Raw genomic sequence first — 19,358 nt, 5'->3', positions numbered from 1 at the left:
CAAGAAGTTAGGAGTTATCAACTAATAACTTTCCTTTTTAAATCCTTCTGCCTTGTATATAGTTAAGGTCATAAAAATGCCACTTGTGTATATGAAATGTGTGCATGACAGAGACAGGAAGACATAGAGAAAGAGAGAGAAGAGACAGAGAGAGGGTGATAGGGAGGGCAGAGAGAAAGAGACAAAAAGAAGAGGGAGGGAATTGATATTCCTTTTTTTTTTTTTTTTTTTTTGGTGAGGCAATTGGGGTTAAGTGACTTGCCCAGAGTCACATAGCTAGTGAGTGTTACATGTGTGAGGTCAGATTTGAACTCAGGTACTCCTGACTCCAAGGCCAGAGCTCTATCCACTGCACCACCTAGCTGCCCCAGGGAATTAATATTCTTATGTCTTCTTTTGGTTCCATACAACCAGAGACAGCAGCCTCTTTAGGACAACAATAAAAGCTTTTCCTTTAAGAGGATCATAATTCAACTCATTTTCTAAGCATACAATACCTTTAATTATTTAAAATGTAAACCTAATTCCATTTGTTTTGATTGTATTAAAACAGACCATTGTGCTTCAAGTGATTATGTATATTGTAGTGTGCATTCTCATACTTGAGTTTGAAGAGACCCTATTGAAGAAGACAGTCAGAAAAGGACTGTTAAGAAGAGCTTAGAGTCCAGCAGTGGGGTTGCCAATCTATGACATGTGTGCCATGTACTGTGAATGGCAAGTCAGTCGATCTTCAGTAGTGAATGAACCAATTTAATTCAATTAAATAAGTATTAATGACCTAGCATGTATGAAGTCCTCTGGGTACAGTGATCAAAGGGAAATAGTCCCTGCCTTCAAAGAGTTTACATTCTACTGAAGGGAGACAACACTTACATATATAAGTAAATCTGGAAAATGAATGGAAAGTAGTTTTGAGGGGCAGACCACTAATAGCCACAGAAAACAGAAAAGTCCTTTTGTTAGAGGGTAGCACTTGGGCTGATACATGAAAGGAGATAGGGCTTCCAAGTGAAATAGGTGGGAAAGGAAAGCTTTCTAGTTGTGGAAAAAAGCCTACACAAAAGAAAGAAGAATGTCATTTGTGGAGAAAAGCAAATAAGATAGTGTGAGTGGGATATAGAGCTGCGGTAATAAATACATTCAAGCATTTATTTTTAATTAAGTAATCAACAAGCATTTATTAAGCACCTACTATATGCCAGCAACTATGCTAAGCACTAGGTATACAAAATTAAACTATTCCTTCCTTCAAGGAGCACTAGTTACCTGCAGTATAAGGCAGGGGACAGGGAGAGACCATGAACTTATTAGTCCCTATAGTCTGATGGTAGAATGAGAAAAGGCTGCAGAAGAGAGAAAAGAGTGAAGACCTGGAAAGCTAGAGATGAAATATAACTTGATGGTGATTGTCCCCAGGGTCAATACTTTGTGTAGCTGTAAACACTCAGGACGTGGATGGAATATTATTACCTTGTAAAGTGAATGGTCTGGGTTCTAGTTGTAGCTCTAGAACTAGCTAATTACTTTGACCCTGGCCAAGTCATCTGGTCTCTTTGGACCTTAATTTCTTCAGCTATAAAATGAGAAGGTTCTACTTGATAACATCTAAAGACCCTTCCAGCCCTGACACTCTGAATAATTGAATAAATAGAACTTAAAAGTTCCTTTGACTTTTTTAGACAGAAGGTATGTATTGTTACCATTATTTAGCATACATATGGTAATTCTGAGAGGTTATGAACACAGAAGAAAGGAGTTCCAATACTGGAGATCACTGAGAGACCATTAAGCAGGCAGTAAGGTGTTAGTAGAAAAATGACCAGGGTGTGAGTCAAAGGACTTGGGTTCAAATTCTGCCTCATCTGTATAACTTTGGGCAAATAACATCCTTTCTGGACTTCAGTGTCCCCACCTGTAACATGAGGGGCTTAGACTGTAAGCCCATCAGTCAACAAGCATTTATTATGTGTACTATGTGAGAAGCGCTGCTAAACTGATGTTACAAAGAAAAGAAAAAAAAAACTTAGTCTCTGCGGTCAAGGAGCTTATAGTCTAATGGAAGAAATAACATGCAAACAACCATGTACAAAAAGATAGATACAAGGTATGCTGAGAATAATCTCAAGTGGACCAGGAAAGACTTCTTACAGAAGGTAGGACTTTAGCTAAAACTTAAAGAAAGCCAGGGAATCCAGGAGGTGAAGACAAGGAGGAAGAGAGTCCCAGGCTTAGAGACAGCCAGTGAAAATGTTTGGAGCCAAGAGATGAGTGATCTCTAATGTCTTTCCCAGTTCTCATTCCTAACAACACATGCCTAGATTATGTCTAAGGGTCTCTCCAGCTCTAACATTCTGATTTGGAAAATAAGAGATTTAATTAAGAGGATTGTAATTAAGTTTTCCAAAGGAAAAAAATGGATAAACCCATCACAGTGGCTCTACTTTCATGGAAGACCAACACCTGAGCAAAGTATAAAAATACCAAGAGTCAGTTCCTACCAGTATCTGACCAAATGAAGGCAGGAAACAAATCCAGCAGATGAATTGCAAAATGTCCCCAAAGATCTTTCCATCTATCATCGCCCCGACCCACCTAGGGAAGCAGATTTTGTTGAGGGCCCTCAAACATCTGTAGGCACAATTAGGTGGCTGGGATTTTGCTCTGGTGAAATTTATGCTGCTACTTGTGACAAAAATAGAGAGGCCCAGAGTTGGCATGGAGTTTGGATTTGAGCATCTGAGTAGGTGGAGGACAACACTGCATTGTAAGCCCCACATTTTGGGGCAGAGGGCATTTCTCCAGCTCCTGTAGTTAAGATATTGAGCTGATCATCCCAGCAAAATGTTGCCTTGGCAGCGGTTGCCTAGTAAGATGAGTGAGTGAGAAGATGAAAGGGAAAAATGGACAGAAGCAATAAATCTAAACAGATATTTACTTTTCATGGCAAAATACACAACATGGGGAGAATTTTCTCAACCTAAATATTACCCATGTCTGTTTTCCAGTAGTAGCTTTTTCTTGAATGAGAACTAAATGGAAAACATTTGAGCCCCAGAAGGGGGAAATACCTCATGAGGTAGCTGGTAGTGCCCAGCAAAAAAAAAGTTGACTAACTTTAATTCACCTAGTGTTCTGTTCTTCTTTGCAGGATGATGCCAATGGTCATTCAATTTTCTCTCCTGATCATGCTGCACTCGGCCCTTGTTCTTATCACCACAGCAGAGGATTATAAGTGTTTACCACTTGTGCTGCGGAAAACTTGCTGTTGGATTAATGAAACCTATCTGGCCCGAAATGTTATCATCTTTGCCTCCATCTTGATTAATTTCCTTGGTGCCATCCTAAATATTGTAAGCATCTCTAAGCATTGGAGACCGAGGTGTCTAATTTATAGCCTAAGAGTTTCCATATTCTACAGATTTCTCTCTACCTCTCACAAAAGAGGCTAATGGTCATGTTCCTGAACTAGCCCCACCCCCTACACACTTACCTTAGGGAGGGAGGGACATAGTGTAAAGGAAGTTATGCAGTGAGGTCCTGTTAAATCTGCTGCCCCTCAAATGGTACCAGTCATTTCTTATAGGTCACCACCTATCCATTACCTTTCCATCCAAAGAGATTATCCTTTGGGTACCACTGCTAGCCAATCAGTTATATACGACTTCCCAAGAATCAATTATTAAAAGGAGAATGTACTCCAACCTAAATTCATTACTATCCTTGGAATATTTGTCATTTCTATGTTGACTTGATACATTGGATTTTAAGAATTTTACTAATCCTGACCAGGATAAAAGCATTGTAATTTTCCAGGAATATTTTGTACAAACAGATGTTGTAGGTTTTCTGGGCCAGATTTTAGGCCCTACGTGGGAAGTTGGCACTTTGAGTGACTATTCAGGCCACTCTCGTGCCATCGAATAGAATCATAAGACTTTTAGAGTTGGAAGGTGCTTTAAAGTTCATCTGGTACAACCTTTTCCTGATGGTGTGATGCACTTACTATTCTTGACATGTGGTCATCTAACCTTGGGTTGGACACCTCCAGTGGAGAGGAGCTCTAGTGAGTTCATTTTCCATACTTGTAAACTGAGGAGATTGTGTTAGAACTGGTGATCTTTCTCGCCAGCTCTAAAGTTCTATGACCTTGAGACAAGTCATTCCATTTTCCCATAGTTCTAATTCTTGGGAAGCTCTCCCATGAGTTGATCTGCAGGCTGCCTCTCCCTGCTATTTGGCACCAAAAATAGTCAGTTTAAACCCTACTTCCCTATATCTTAGAAGACATCATCATTGACAGTTGGAAGGGACCATCACATAAGCCATCTAATCCACTCCCCTGTTTGGAAAAGAATCCTTCCTAAAACATAAATAAGTGCATCTAGCCCTAGCCTGAAGAATTTTCAGTTTCTTTCAACAAAGTACTAAAGTTTAGCTTCTTCCAGCTCTTACATCTTATGTTCTTATATTCTATAGTCTAAATTTCCCTCCCTCTCTGATAGTCTATTATACTATATGTTTTTAGCACTCTCTACCCTGAGGTCCATCCAAGTTCTGTTTTACGTTCAGTATTGTAAAATAATATATCCTAAGATGCTTTATAGCTCTGATAGTCTGTTATAGTCTATATTTTAACATGATATATTCTAGGTCCCCTCCAACATGACAGTCTGTATTCTACCATTCTATATTCCAAGGTCCCTTCTAGCTCTAACCTTCTGTGGTCTGTGTGATACTATTTACCTACCCTGACATTCTATGGTCCTGTGATTCTTTAAATGGCTAGGGTTCCAGCAGAGCCTGTGGCCAAACATCTGGTCTCTCCTAGAGTATTAATTTAAGAGCAGCTAATAGCACCCTGTGTAGTCTCAATCTTGCTCACTGACTTCGAGTTCCTATTTTTGTTTGTTTGTTTTTATCCCCAGCTGTGGTGTGATTTTGACAAGTCAATACCCTTGAAGAACCAGACTTCCAATTCCTCGGCTGTGTTTACAGATATCTGCTCATACCCAGAGGTATTTGTGTATATATATATATGTATAAGCTCCCTTTGGCAAATCTTGGGCATAGTTAATACAACATGACTCTCTTTTTAAATGAGCACATTTGGTGGACATGCCCTCAGGAAACCAGTCAGTAAGTCTCTCTTACTAAAAAAGCAGAGCTAAATTTAAACTGAGGGAGAAAGAGAAGAGAGAGAGAGAAGGGTCATGACAATCACATGGCCACAGGAAAATCCCAGTGTGAAGAAAAACTCTGGCAGACTCATTAGAAACATTGTTCACCTAATAGCATTGACTGTTGAAGCCACTAGGGACATTGGAGGCCAAATAATTGTCCCTTCTCATTATACAGAATGGAAAACTGAGATCCAAAGAGGTGAAATGATACTTGTATATACAAAGTTCTGTATAATTACAAAAAAAACCTTACCCCTATTAATAATTCACATTAATATAGAGTTCCAAGGCTAGTTAAGTACTTCTCACAGCAATATTATGAGCTAGGTACAATTGATAGGATGGAAATTCAAGTCAGGAAGGCTCCAATTCTAATTGTGCCTCAGACACTTACTACTTCTATGACTCTGGGCAAGTCACTTTTAACCTCTTTTAGCCTCAGTTTCTTCTTATGTAAAAAGGAGGTAATAATAGCATCTACTTCACAGGGTTATTGTGAGGAGCTAATGAGATAAAATACGTAGAGCACTTTGTCAACCCCGAAGCACTACACAAATGCTATCTATTTGTATAAGTATGCCTATGCTCATTTTATAGGTGAGAAAACTGAGATTCTACTAACTGTGACTTGCCCAGGGTCATGCCCTCAGTAATAGTGGTAGACCTGATCTAAGGCACAGTGAGAAATCAGCAGAATGTATTCTGGGAACGCAAGGCAGTCACATTTGACTGGGTTGTGGAGTAGACAGCTAGGAATAGCTAGGATAAGACTAGAAATCACAACTTTTTGAGTTATATTTTTATGTTTGTTTTGCTCTCCAATATTGGTGAACTGCTATATCACATGTGTTTTAGGGAGAATTAGTTGCCAGTGTAAGGTAGAAGAATTAAGAGGAAAAGGCTCCTCCTGTAGGATCTCTCTCAGATGCCCAGTGATTGTATGTCTTATTGGAATAACCCAACAGCTAGACATAGCGGCACCTGCCTATTATCTCTGCTACTGGAAAGCTAAGACTGGTAGATTAAATTCAAGAATTCTAAGCTGCAGCGGGGCTAAACCTATTGAGTATCCACACTAAGGCTGGCATCTATGTGGTAAAGCTTTGTTTGAGGGTATAGTCACTGGGATGCTAAGGAGAGGCAAACTGGCCCAGGTAAGAAATGGAAATCAAGACTTCCATATTGATCATTAGGGAATTGTGCCTGTGAATGACCATTTCACTTTCAGCCAAGGCTAGATAAGTAGACCCCACCTCCAAAGGGGTTGGGGGGAAGGTAATAGACCGGTGGGGAGATATTTGGTCAAAGTACTGACATTCTAGGGCCTAGAATGGTTATATGATACTCAAGCCAACTTCCACAAAGAGATTTTGAAGGCTTTCCAAGACTTCTTAGAATCATGGATCAAGCCTATATAACATGCTGTGACACAGGTATCCCATAGAGCAGACCTGTACAGCTTGTAAACTTCTTCAGGCCACAGATAGGTTAGACAAGAGACAGACTGACAGTTGGTTGCCATGGGTCATATGACAAACAGGAGAGTGCAAAGTGACAACCCTACATTTTTCATGTGCCCACCCAAAATCCTTGGGCAGACCATACATTGAGCAGGCCTTCCATAGAGGGTCCACTTGAGACCCAAAGACATACATAAGTATGTCTGATAAGATCGGAGAGGGGAGGAGGGAATCAACATATATATATGTATATTATATATACGTATATATCTGTGTATACATAGGAGTCAACATATATATATTGCAGGAGAAGGATGGGGATTAGGTTGAATGAGTCACTATAGAAATTCCCCAAAGGATTGCAGAACCTAGGTTTTCAGAGACAAAAGTTATCTTAGAAGTTATATTGTTGGGGCAGCTAGGTGGTGCAGTAGATAGAGTACCAGACCTGGAGTCAGGAAGACCTGAGTTCAAATCCAGCCTCAGATTTCATACTAGCGGTGTAACCCTGGGCAAGTCACTTAACCTCATTGCCTAGAATAAAAATATGAACAAAAGAAGTCATATTGTCTAAATCCTTCATTTTAGAGAGGAGGAAAAGGAGAGGCTGACAGATGGGGTGAACTTTCTGAAGGCATACAGCTAGCTAGTATTCTGCAGAAAGGTCCTACTACTACCCCTTTTTTGTGAATTACCCCAAACCAGAAATTGGTGGAGAGCAGGAAGCACTCCCTCCAGTAGCAACATCACCACTGCTGTGTAATAGCTTGGAGTAGCTCACAGGGAGGCCCACTGTTGTTCTGGTTATATCACTGTGAGAAAAGGAAAGAAGATGGCTTTGGGACAGCTATTCATCATTTCTATTTTATTGATATTCACCAAACTCTTGGCTCAATTATAATCCCTCTGTCCTCTACTGTCAATTTCAGAGCTACTCTCTCCACATAAGAATGATTAATCAATGTAGAATGAATGAATGGACAAAGAATTAGGGATAGTGGGCTATTTTTAACATCTGAAAGAAGTAAAAATGGATAACCCTCTGCTAAACATAATGAGTTTGAAGTTTCCTTTGATTTCCCATTGTTGGAAGGAGAGAGAGAGAGAGAAGAGTAAGTAGACATAGATGATTGATAGACGGATAGATAGATAGACAGATAGATAGACAGACAGACAGACAGACAGATAGATAGATAGATAGATAGATAGATAGATGGATGGATGGATGGATGGATAGATGGATGGATGGATAGATTTCAGTGGCCTTCTTTGTCTCTTAGCTTGGTTTTCACAAAAACCTTTGCTTTCATGCACATCCAGATGATACTGTGTTGTGGTCTTGACTTGCCTGCTCTGTTTCTGGATTAAAATGAGCTCATTAATTGTTCTAATTTGTATTCTCAGAGGGATAGTAAGGGATAATAGTGGAAAGAAATGGAAGATTGGGGAAGACCTAAAGTCAGGGCTTCATTATTGATTGAATGTGTGACTTCAGGTAAAGCACTTTAACTCTGTAGACCCCTGTTTATTCATCTATAAAATGGGGATTATAATACTTGCAATACCCAGTGACCAAAATAGGAACAATGGATAGGAGTTGCCAAGTGGCAAACTTAAGCTTGATAGAAAGGAATTCTTCCTTCTAGTTAGAGCTGTCCCAAAGTGAACTGGGCTCGCTCAGAAGATAGTGGGCTCCACCTCACCAGAGATCTTCAAGCAGAGGCTTGATGAAAGTAGAATCAGAATTACAGAATCACAAAACCTCAGAGTTGCAGTGGATTTTAGCAGCTGTCAAGTGCAACCCATACTCAAAAGAAATACTAACAAGTGGTCATCTAATCCCTGTTTGAAGTCATTTAATGAAGAGGAGCTCTTTACCTCCACAGGCAGTCCATACCACTTTGAGCCAGCTTAATTGTTAAGAGATCTTTCTTGCCTTTAAGCCTAAATTTACTTCTTTGCAACTTCTACTCATTGCTTTCAGGCGGTAAACAGAACACATCTAATCCTATCTCTACACAACAATCCTTCAGATATTTGAAGACAGTTATTATCCCCGCCATGTCTTTTCTTTTCCAGGCTAAACATGTCTACATGTCTACTTCCTTCAACCAGTTTTCATAGGACGTGGATTCAAGGTCATTCACCACCCTGGTTGCTCTTCTCTGTATACTCTCCAGCATATCAATATTCCTCTCAAACTGTGGCACCCCTGTAATACAATACTCCACATGTGGTCTGACCTGGGCAGAGGACAGATGCATTCCTTAGCTCTGTTTGGCTCCAGGCATGAGTCATATCTGACAGCCAATCATGTAGTCACAGGGTATCAAAAACCACGCTCAATATTAATCAGGTGGAGAAATTTCATGTTCAGAAAAGAAATAGCACAATAGAGAAACTGAGTCAAGAAGATCCTACCTTAAGCATGCCAAGGTTAACCTCTTAACTTTTATCACAGCTAGACATCCACCTGTAATATTTCTCAGACTGCAGCACATGTCATTTTCTACTTTTGGCTTCATGACAATTCAGACAACCATCCCTGTAATCAAAATTCAAAACAATAGTAAATAATGGTCCCAAGAATTTTTACCTCAAGTAACAAAATTTCACTGATCACAATTTAGGGCTTAAATATCATTAACTTTTTATGTTTCTCTAACAGGTAACATTTAATTTATCCTTTACTTATAAATTAAAACTAATCACATTCTGGGTTTTCAGATATACAGCAATACCTGATAGCTGACTCATATTACTGTGTTGAAGTTGCATCTTTAAACCACCCTATATATTTTAATAATTTTTATAAGTGATAGTCGAAAATTGTCAAATGAAGACTCACTATTATTGTAAACTTATTATCTGTTTTTAAAAAACCATTAAATATTTAATAATTTGTAAATATCCATATTTATTACATTCCTTTAAAAGCTCAATTCAAAATCTCACAGTATCCAGATAAAAAAGGATAATTTTTTCTAAAAGCATTTCTGACACAATGGTTTCTCACAGCATTTCACAATATAAGAGAAAATTTAGAAATATAATAGTAACACACACTAACATATTTAAAACATGAAACAAAACCTATTATGAGTCAGATGACGTCAATTCAGTCAAATGCATTTCCAAATTATAGAAAATGATCAATCTTACAACCTTTGGTGTTTTATACAAATCACATCTAAAATCGAGTATGCAATTACATTCAATTAAAGAAATAATAATAATAATAGTCAAGATTTATATAGTGCTTACAATTTCACAATTATTATATAACTTTGATCATCACAACAATGCTGGGATGTGGGTACCATTATTATTTTCCTCTTTAAAGATCAGGAAACTAAGGCAAGATAACTTGCTTAAGATCATGAAGTTAATAAATTTTCTGATAAGATAACTTGCTTAAGATCATAAAGCTAATAAATTTTCTGAGACCTGCATGTAACTCAGGTTTCTCTAAATTTTCCAGCATTTTTTTTGTCCAACACCTTTATTTGGGAACCTGGTCTGAGATGAGAGGGGTTAATATGGTCAGAGGCAGAGGGTCTCTGAGCTGGGGGGGTCACAGGGGATGTCTAATGAACTAGGGTGGGAGTAAGAGGGGAATCTGTGCTGCAATAAAAGTCAGCTGAACTGGAATTGGGGTGGAGGTCAGGGAGTCACTGATCTGCGATAGGGAGCAGAAAGGGCATCTCTAAGCTGGGGCGGGAGACTGACTCTGGAGGGCTACTGATTTAAACAATCTTTTCTCTTTTCATGGTCAAGGAAGGGTTAAGTGCCAGGTAAATTTAAACTGCATACTTTTTTTTTTCCTTGACTCAGGATTACTTTCAAACTATCTGCCTTCCTTCATTACACTAAAACAATAGATCTACTGATTGTCTAGGGTGTGGGTGGGGATTATTTAAATTCTATTTCCCCTTAAAACTTTTATAGAATTAAATTCTTATTTTTCCTTAATATAAATTCTACAAAATTTATAAATTTATAAATTCCTACAAAACTCATAAATAGTGAATAGAGTGCTTAACTTAGAATCATAAAGCCTTGAATTCAAATTCAGTCTCCAACATTTACTAGTCCTATGATCCTTGCAAAGTCATTTAATTTCTGTTCAGGAAAATCCCTGGAACTTATCTACTCTATAAGAAATTGGTTGTGATCTGCCTTGGTAGTGGGAGTTCACACACTAGGAGTTCATAGACACATCACGAACCCAAGAAATATGGGACTTTTCTGTAATCTTGTTAGATATGGTATATCTTATGAAGAATTAGAATTACTCATTTGCACAATGACTTACATTTCATACAGCATTCATTTTGAGTTTAGTACTGAGAAGAAATATTGGATAATAACTTGCAGTGATGGGAGTGGGGGTGAGGAAGGATTTTACCTATATGGAACACCTGAACATGGCAATGGGGATGGAGCTAGTGTACAGCAAAAGGTTGAAGGTAAACAGGGAGGGAAAATAGAGCTCCTAAAGGATACAAAAGAGAATATAATTAATGATACAAGTGGAAGAATATACTTTACCACGATGATAGACATACCATATCTATTTATTCATGTGGACCAAAAGAGGAGAGGATTAGTGATGAGGTAGAAAAATTTTGTGGCCAGAGGAAAGAGCATGAGAGAAATCATAGCCTCATTCTTCCCCATGTCATGGTGAGTGAGGTCATCTGTTGAGTCAAGAGGATTGGTATCAAGGACTTGAAGAGAGATGAGGTTTTGATGAAGCTATTGTAGGATCTATGATAGGAAATTGAATTAAAGGTCCATAAAGGACCAGTTATATTAGATAAGATTAATTTTTAATGAATGAGTCTCCATGGTTTTGTAACTTGGAAAGAGGGGGAGACGGAAGGAGAAGAGAAAGGAGGGGAGAGAAAGAGAGAGAGAAAGTGAGAGACAGAGAGAAGGCAGATGGTGGAAATAACTATTCAGATCTGAAAGTTGATAGAAGGTAAAGAGTATAAGAACAATGGGGAAAGGGAGTCAAGGTTAAGTGGAGTACCTAATCATACTTGCTAATCACATAGGTAAGACTATGAAGGTGAGATTGACTAAGGAAATAGGGAGGAATTGCCCAACTAGAAGCTACAAGTAAGGATGAAGAGCATATAGGAGCTGCTCTGGGCATCCAGAAGCAATGATAATAGAAGAATTGACAATGTAAAAGTAGTATGATCTGAGAAAGAAATTACAGAAGTCAAGATACTGGGGTTAGAACAGTTTACGGCAACAGTGAGGGCCAAACTTCGATGCAGAAATCATGGGCATTGGGATAACTGATAGCAAGTAGTTCAATGAGACATCAGTGCAAATATTGAAATCATGATGGATGAGGTCAGGAGCTGGAGTAGAGAGGAATATTGTGAGTCAGTTCTTGAACTCATTAATAAAAAAGTGAAAGCCACCTAGAGTTGACAGGTGACAGAAACAAGGATCTTGATAGGATAGGAGTTCCACTTTGAAATCCAGGGTTCTGATACCAGCTTGGCCACTATATATGGATAACCTTGAACAAATCACTACACTTTATTGTGTCTCAATTATCTTATTTGTAAAATGACAGGCATGAACTAGATTTTCTCTAAAGTAGTGTTTAATTCTGAAATTCTATAATTTTGTGATCCTAAGCATGTCTAGAATATAGGGATTGGTCTTTGAGAAAGCGGAAGACAAGAAAGACAGAGATGCAAAAAGGTAGAAGAACCTAAAAGGACCAACTTATAAAGGGTATATACCACCAATTTATTAGACAAGTTTGAATTTCACACAGAAGACACTGCAAACCCCATGTGGTCTCCATAAGGAGATTAGTCATTTATGACACTTTGCCATTATACATCAACCCTGAATATTCCTCTTCATACGACTACTGAATTTGATCATTTCTTCTTTCTCTAGTATTTCGTCTTCACGGGTGTGTTGGCCATGGTGACCTGTGCAGTTTTCCTCCGACTTAACTCTGTTCTGAAGCTGGCTGTGTTGCTGATTATGATTGCAATCTATTCTCTACTGATGGAGACTATTTATGCTTCCCTCTTTCTGCACTATGACAACTTTAATCACAATGGAGAGTAAGTTCCCACTGTCACATGTTTTCTGAATGCTTTTTCTGTTGAGCTGGCTGGACTTTTGAAGATAGTGCCTGAATATGCCCTATGCCAACCTAGCACAGTGCTGGGCACACAGTCATGAGTGTGCAGTAAATGTTTTCTAATTAATCATGGGAAAGATGGTAGATGGAAACAGTCACATTCTGCATTTGATGTTTTATGAGTAGACTACTGGCAGCGACACACAATAGCAAGAAAAGTTGGGCAGCTACACCCTACGGAGCATAGAAACTAGGAAGCAGTGTAGTTGGACAAGGAGGGAATACAGTGGGTTAGGACACCTAAGGTGGTCTGGAGATAGAAATAATTACAAGTAATTATTAGCAGGCCGATTCTGCTGGTGATTTGAGACTGGCTACCAGAGTGCTAAGGAAATTACATCATTTAGGTGCTGTGTAGTAGCAAAAGTTGAGACTTAACCAAGGCTTTAGCACGTAAACATAGCACACAGTGGTACAAAGTTTCCATGTGTGTATGTTCTGAAACTCTTGGAGTCTTTGATTTGACAAGATCAGAACTGTAGGGAGCTAGTTCTACATTTTTATATCCTCTGAAACAAAGGAGTTCTAAAAAACTCCACTTGTGGTCTTCTCTGTCTTTGAACTGTAGGAGTAGCTGAGTTGGAGGTCTTGAGTCACTTGATCACAGTGGAATGTCAGTAAAGATTTGCCCAAGGATTTTCTGCCTAGTGCATGCCTGGGTAACCTTACTGGGAATCTTCTTTTCCTGAGAGCAATGAGATGCATATCTACTAGATTTCATGGACAAATCCTTAAGTGTGAAATTTAGCAAAATCACAGTACACTTGCACCTGACTTACTACATAAGGTTCTAGTGGCCTCCCTTCAATAAAGTCTTAACAAAACTGGAGAATATCTACAGAAAAGCAACTTTGAATCTAGTGAAATCACAAAAGGGAAACAATCTCCAGATTGGTGTCCAAGTTGGACAGATGAAGGCTGAGGAGATATATGTGCTATAGAGGAAAGAATGCTGAACTTTGATTCAGAAGATCTTAGTTCAAATCCTGACTCTGACACTGGCTAGAAATACAACCATCAGCAAATCACTTATTTTCTGAGCCTCAATTTCTCCATTTCTAAAGTGGGAAATATATTAGTTATACTACTTAACTCATAGAGTTGTATGAGTGTAACTCTTCACTCAGTACTCTAAACTTTGGCCTACAAAGACTGCATTTCATTTAGAACAAAGTCCAAAATCATCTCTCTTAGGCAGTGTGGCATAGTGGATAGAGAGTTGGCCTTGGAGCCAAGAAAAACTGAATTCAAGTACCACTTTTAACATATACTGTCTGACCAAAGGTCAAGTTACTTGACATTTCAACACTCTATGCAATTCTCTCAGAATCATAATAAATTGCAGAAAAGGAGAGGGAATGTGCTTTGGTAGAAGGTATTTCCTCATCTGGGAGTCCCCTAACTAATGAATTCACAGGTCCATTCAGAATGTATCACATGTATGTAGAATGGACCCCAGGTCCCATATAAGCACTCAAGGTAGATAGGGATCCTAGGTATAGAATAGCTTTTATTTCACAGAAGATGAAAAAAAGAATTACAAAAGATATAAAGGTCTCAAAGAAACCCATAAATAACAATGCAATTATTTTTCTTCTTCAATGAATCCTACCTTTCCTCAGTTCTCCATAGTCCTCTAGATTTGTGATGTCATTTCTGTGATTTAAACTCCCCTAGGAAGAGAAATGAACCTGGTGTTACTAAAGAGGCAAACTCGCAGCATTCCAATGAATTCATTGGTCACCCCAAAAGGCCATAAAGACCCTCGGCATTAATATCCTACTCTAGGAATTAAATTTACCTCTAGAACATAAATGGGCTTGAGGTTGTTAGAGAAACAACTCCCTTCCTAATGGAACTGAATGCTACAAATAAGTTGAAGTAATGGTGGAGAAAAAAGTCCAGGCCTCTTGTTACCTATATGATGGTTTTATTTCCTTGCTATTCCTGCAGCTTCAGGAACCATATGCATGATCTGATTCTCTTTTTGCCTAAAGGGTGGCTAAACTCACAAATTCCTTCATAGGATTATAGGATCACAGGTTTAGAGCAGGGAATTTTAGTGGTTCCATCTAATTCACTCAATTACAGATGAAGAAACTGTGGAACTTCCTAGCTGCATAATTCTCCCTAGTTACTTAATCTCTCTGAACCTGCAGGTAATAATATTTTGGTTGCCCACTTCACAGGGTCATATTTATGAGCTATCAGAGAAGAGCGCATGTAAAACACTATATAACACTTAAAACATAGAAATGTCAGATAAGTAGTGCAGCATAGTGGAGCCCATCTCAGAGTCAGGAAAATGAAGGTTCAACTTTTTCTCTGATATACCGGCTATGTGACCCCAGGCAAGTCAATTGACCTCTCACTCCTCTGGTAACTCTGTATAACATTAAATTGCAAAGCAGATGCCAAAATGCATTGTGGAGGGAGTTTCTTTACTAGAGTTCCCTGCAACAATGAAATCACAGGTCTGGGACAAAAATAAAATTATTATTAGACTTGTCAAACTTTGTTCATCCTCACCATAGCCATTTAGAATTCAGAGCTGGCTTCACATCACAGGGAGGCATCATAGCAAGACCTTTATGGAAGAATAACAGTAATGATAACAATAATGATGTTGATAAGGCATAAATGGCTTTAATTGTGCATGAATATGCTCTTGTTCACCAAATCACCAAATAAGAGAACTGGAAGATAATCGTTGAGATTTAAACAGGAGCTTTTGGGACAAGTAACAGGAATTATTTCTTTGCAAACAGGTACCAAATATGTAAAACTATAAAGCTGTAAAATCTAAAAGTATAAGCAGAGTTTAAATGAAGCCATCTCTAAGAAGAAGAACACTGAACTAACAGGCAAGAGATCTAGGTCCTTGTCCTCTCTATGCTACTGGTGAACTTGGGATCTTGAGCGAATCACTTGCTGATCCTGTGTTTCCTCATGTGTCAAATTAAAGGGTTGGACTCAATGGTCTTTTGAATTACTGTTCAATTCTATAGTTCAAAATCCATCCAACTTTGGGATTCCAAAACTTAAAATCTTGGGTGGAATAATAGCTCAGCTTCAAAATCCAATGTCAGCCTCAAGAAGTGATTAAGTCCCCAGCACGTTTTGTCTTTGAGTAATGGCTCTATGATGGTTTACCAGAGATTCTGTAAAGGGCGTTTCTTTTCAGGACTAATTTGACCAAGAAATGAAAAAGGAAAAGATCATAGATTTAGAGTTATAAAGTTATAAAGTTATAGAGTTATAAAGATATAGATTTAGAGGTCATCTGGTCCAATATACTAATTTGACAGATAAGGAAACTGAGCCTTGAAGAAGTTAAATTGCTTGCCTTTGGTCACATAGGAACTAAGTGGCAGAGATAGGATTTGAACCTTCCTGACTCCAAGTTCAGAGATCTCTTCCAACTCTAAGATTGAGATGTTTGAGATTCTATGGGTTCACAAGAAGATAAAAAAGTTTCAAAATCAGGTAAGGGGGGATCAGGGGAAGTAAGAAAGGGGGGACAAAATACTGGCCAAATTATTTATTCTCCCATGGCCTCAGTTTCTTCCTCTTCAAAATGAGGGGCTGAGTTTAAATCATCTCTTAGGTGTCTTCAAGTTTGAAAATGTTCTGGTTCTATGAATATATGTGTAAATAAATTCAACTTTATGATAATATTAAACTAGGTCACCCCCCAGCTACCTCTTAAGAAATGACATTTCATTCCCTAGAGTCCTTGAATATTCAGTACTGGAAAGAGAGGTTCATGTAATTATTCAGTTTCTTGGCAGTGAAATTTAATGCCAGTTTCTTATTTGGGATCCACAGGAAAACCTGTAATTAAATTCTCTTCCATGGGAGCAAAAATAAACATAATACCAAGTTTATTGCTGATGATGTTGGAGTGTGAAAGGAATGGACAATTAGATCTTTTTTTCAGATTCTTCTTGACTTAGAGGCCAATTAATTGTCTGGGCCTTTATTGACCAACATTTTGTTATAAACTAAAAAGAATTTTAAAAGACTGGAAGAGCTTTTCAGCTCCTCAACTCAGTAGCACCATAAATCATCTATTTAGTCATCACCATTAATCAAGTCAACTGGCACATGGACTTCTTGTAAGATGTGTCCATTTCCAATGAATTAACTAATTGCATCTTGTGGATTTCCTTTAATCAATGGATGACTAAATCTTTAGGAGTTTCTTTGCTTTTCTGAGGATTCTGTCATTTAGATGATTTTATATCTACAGCCAAGTACATAGAGTGGACATCGATAAACATTTGTTCATGAGGTATCAATCCTGTAAGAGAAATAGCATGAAACATATAAAAGCTTGCTGTATTTGGAGTCAGAGGACTTGGGTAACCAGGAGTCAGAGGACCTATGCAAACTCTGCTACTCAATATCCATGCAATGATGATAATGATGATGATGATGATGAAAATTAACATTTATGTAACATTAACTATGTGTTAGGGAGTACTTCTACTTTTTTCCATTCTCCAATGAAGGGATGAATGGAATCCATTGGACTTCAAATAAATCTTAAAAGCCAGGGGCAATAATCATAATTTCACACAAGGCAACAATGAAAACTGATATAGTTAAACTGCGTTATGCTTAGGGGTGGCATAGATAAGAAAACACTACCAATATTTGCACAGAATGACATAGAATTTGAATTAAAAAAAACAATCAAACTATAAGGACAAATAGACAAGAAAATAATAATTAATAGAAATTTCACAGTGCCCCTTTCAGACCTAGATAAATCTAAGAAAAAGATAATAAACAAGAAGGAAATTAAGGACTTGAATATTATTTTTGAGAAGTTAGGTGTAATAGACTTCTGATTATTACATAATGGGAATTGTAAGAAGCATTCATATCTATTCTTTGACATTTTATTAAAAATTGACCATATGCTAGCATATAAAAAAACCTCACAAATGCAGAAAAGCAGAAATATCAAGTATACCCATTACTGACTACAATAAAATAGCAATTATAATCAATAAGGGGACATGAAGAAAAAATGCAAACTCAAATGCAAATGAAACGATATAGTCCTAAAGAAAATGAACATATTAAGGCAACATACAAAAACTTTTGAGGTCTAGCCAAAGCAGTGTTTAGGGGAAAATGCATATTGTTCAACATTTTAATCCACAAGAGTAAAAAGAGAAAAAAATCAATAAATTTGCCATACAACTAAAAAAACTAGAAAAACAACAAATAAACCAAAAATAGAAATTGCTAAAAAAATCTAAGAAAAAGATACATAATTATAAATGAGTTAATTAATAAAATGAGATTATTTTTAACTCATAAAATGGACAGAACATTAGCTAATGATATATTTTAAAAAGCAAAAAGAAGGAAACCTGAATTATGAAAATCAAAAAGAAAAAGGAGCAATTCACAAAAAAGATGAAGTAATAAAGAAAATTGTTTTGCCTAGTTATATGCCAATAAAACTGATTTTTAAAAATATGAATACTTTCCAACTATGAATGGTAGCAATTATCATTATTAATAATATTTTGTGAGGAAAATGTTAATTAAATTCTGGTAAGTAATAGTTGGGCTTCATGAAAAAGTGTTCCTTCTCCTTGCTAAGGCATATGAACTCTAAATCCCATTTCATTCCAATCCATCCCACTCTATCCCTAATTTTCAATTTCTCCCTGACTACTGACTTCTTCTTTATTGCCTACATGCACATCCATGTCTCCTCCATTCTTTAAAAGCTCTTACTTGATCCAACCATCCCCAATAACTAACATCCTATATCTCTTTTCCTTTGATGACAAAATTTCTTAAGAAAGGTATCTATAATTAGTACTTCCTCTCCTCTTACTATGCTCTAAACTTTCTATGAGCTGGCTTCTAATCTCATCATTCAAATAAAACTTCTCATTCCAAAGTTACTGTCTGTTAATAATCAAATCCAATGGCCTTTTCTTAATCCTCGTCCTTCTTGATTTCTATGCGGTTCATTTTTGGAATTTTTGATCACCTTCTTTTCTTTGATACTCTGTCCTCTCTAGGTTTTCTTGACATTGCTCTCTTCTGATTGTTCTCCTACCTGTCTTCCAGGTCATTCTCACCAACTGTCTGTATCCCCTAAAGGTCTACCTTGGCATACCTTCATTAATATTTTCTTGCCAGGTGTCTTCTTTATGCAGATGATATTTAGATAAGTTTATCCAGTCCTAACCTCTCTCCTAACCTCTACTGTCACAGGTTGGATGACCCATAGACATCTCAAACTCAGCATATCCAAAACAAAACTCATATTTTCCCCAAAACCCAAATTTCCTGTTACTGGTAAGGGCACCACCATTCCCTGTTACCCATATTTGCTACCTCACTTGCACTCACCTGGATTATCAAATCTGTTGCCAAGTTTTGTTCTTTCTATCATTACAACATTTCTCGTGAACATTCCTTCTCTACTGCTACACAGCTCAGCCTGATACAGGCCCTCAGCAGGTCACAACTGGACTATTGCAATAGTCTGCTGGT

General features: G+C 37.7%; 1 protein-coding gene across 1 annotated transcript in view; it reads left to right on the top strand.

The window, feature by feature from the left end:
• Nucleotides 1–19,358, top strand: part of ADCY8 (adenylate cyclase 8) — a 361,242-nt gene that overhangs the window by 270,580 nt on the left and 71,304 nt on the right. Inside the window, exons 10-12 of the mRNA XM_027845527.1 lie at nucleotides 3,152–3,353; nucleotides 4,929–5,018; nucleotides 12,575–12,747. Of these exons, the coding sequence (XP_027701328.1) occupies nucleotides 3,152–3,353; nucleotides 4,929–5,018; nucleotides 12,575–12,747 (465 nt within the window). The remainder of the gene's footprint in view (nucleotides 1–3,151; nucleotides 3,354–4,928; nucleotides 5,019–12,574; nucleotides 12,748–19,358) is intronic.

Source organism: Vombatus ursinus, unplaced genomic scaffold, assembly GCF_900497805.2.
Source record: "Vombatus ursinus unplaced genomic scaffold, bare-nosed wombat genome assembly UNPS02014973.1, whole genome shotgun sequence".
Classification (NCBI taxonomy): Eukaryota; Metazoa; Chordata; class Mammalia; order Diprotodontia; family Vombatidae; genus Vombatus; species Vombatus ursinus.
Note: the sequence above shows the minus strand (reverse complement) of the source record. Positions and strands in the feature narration are given on the sequence as shown.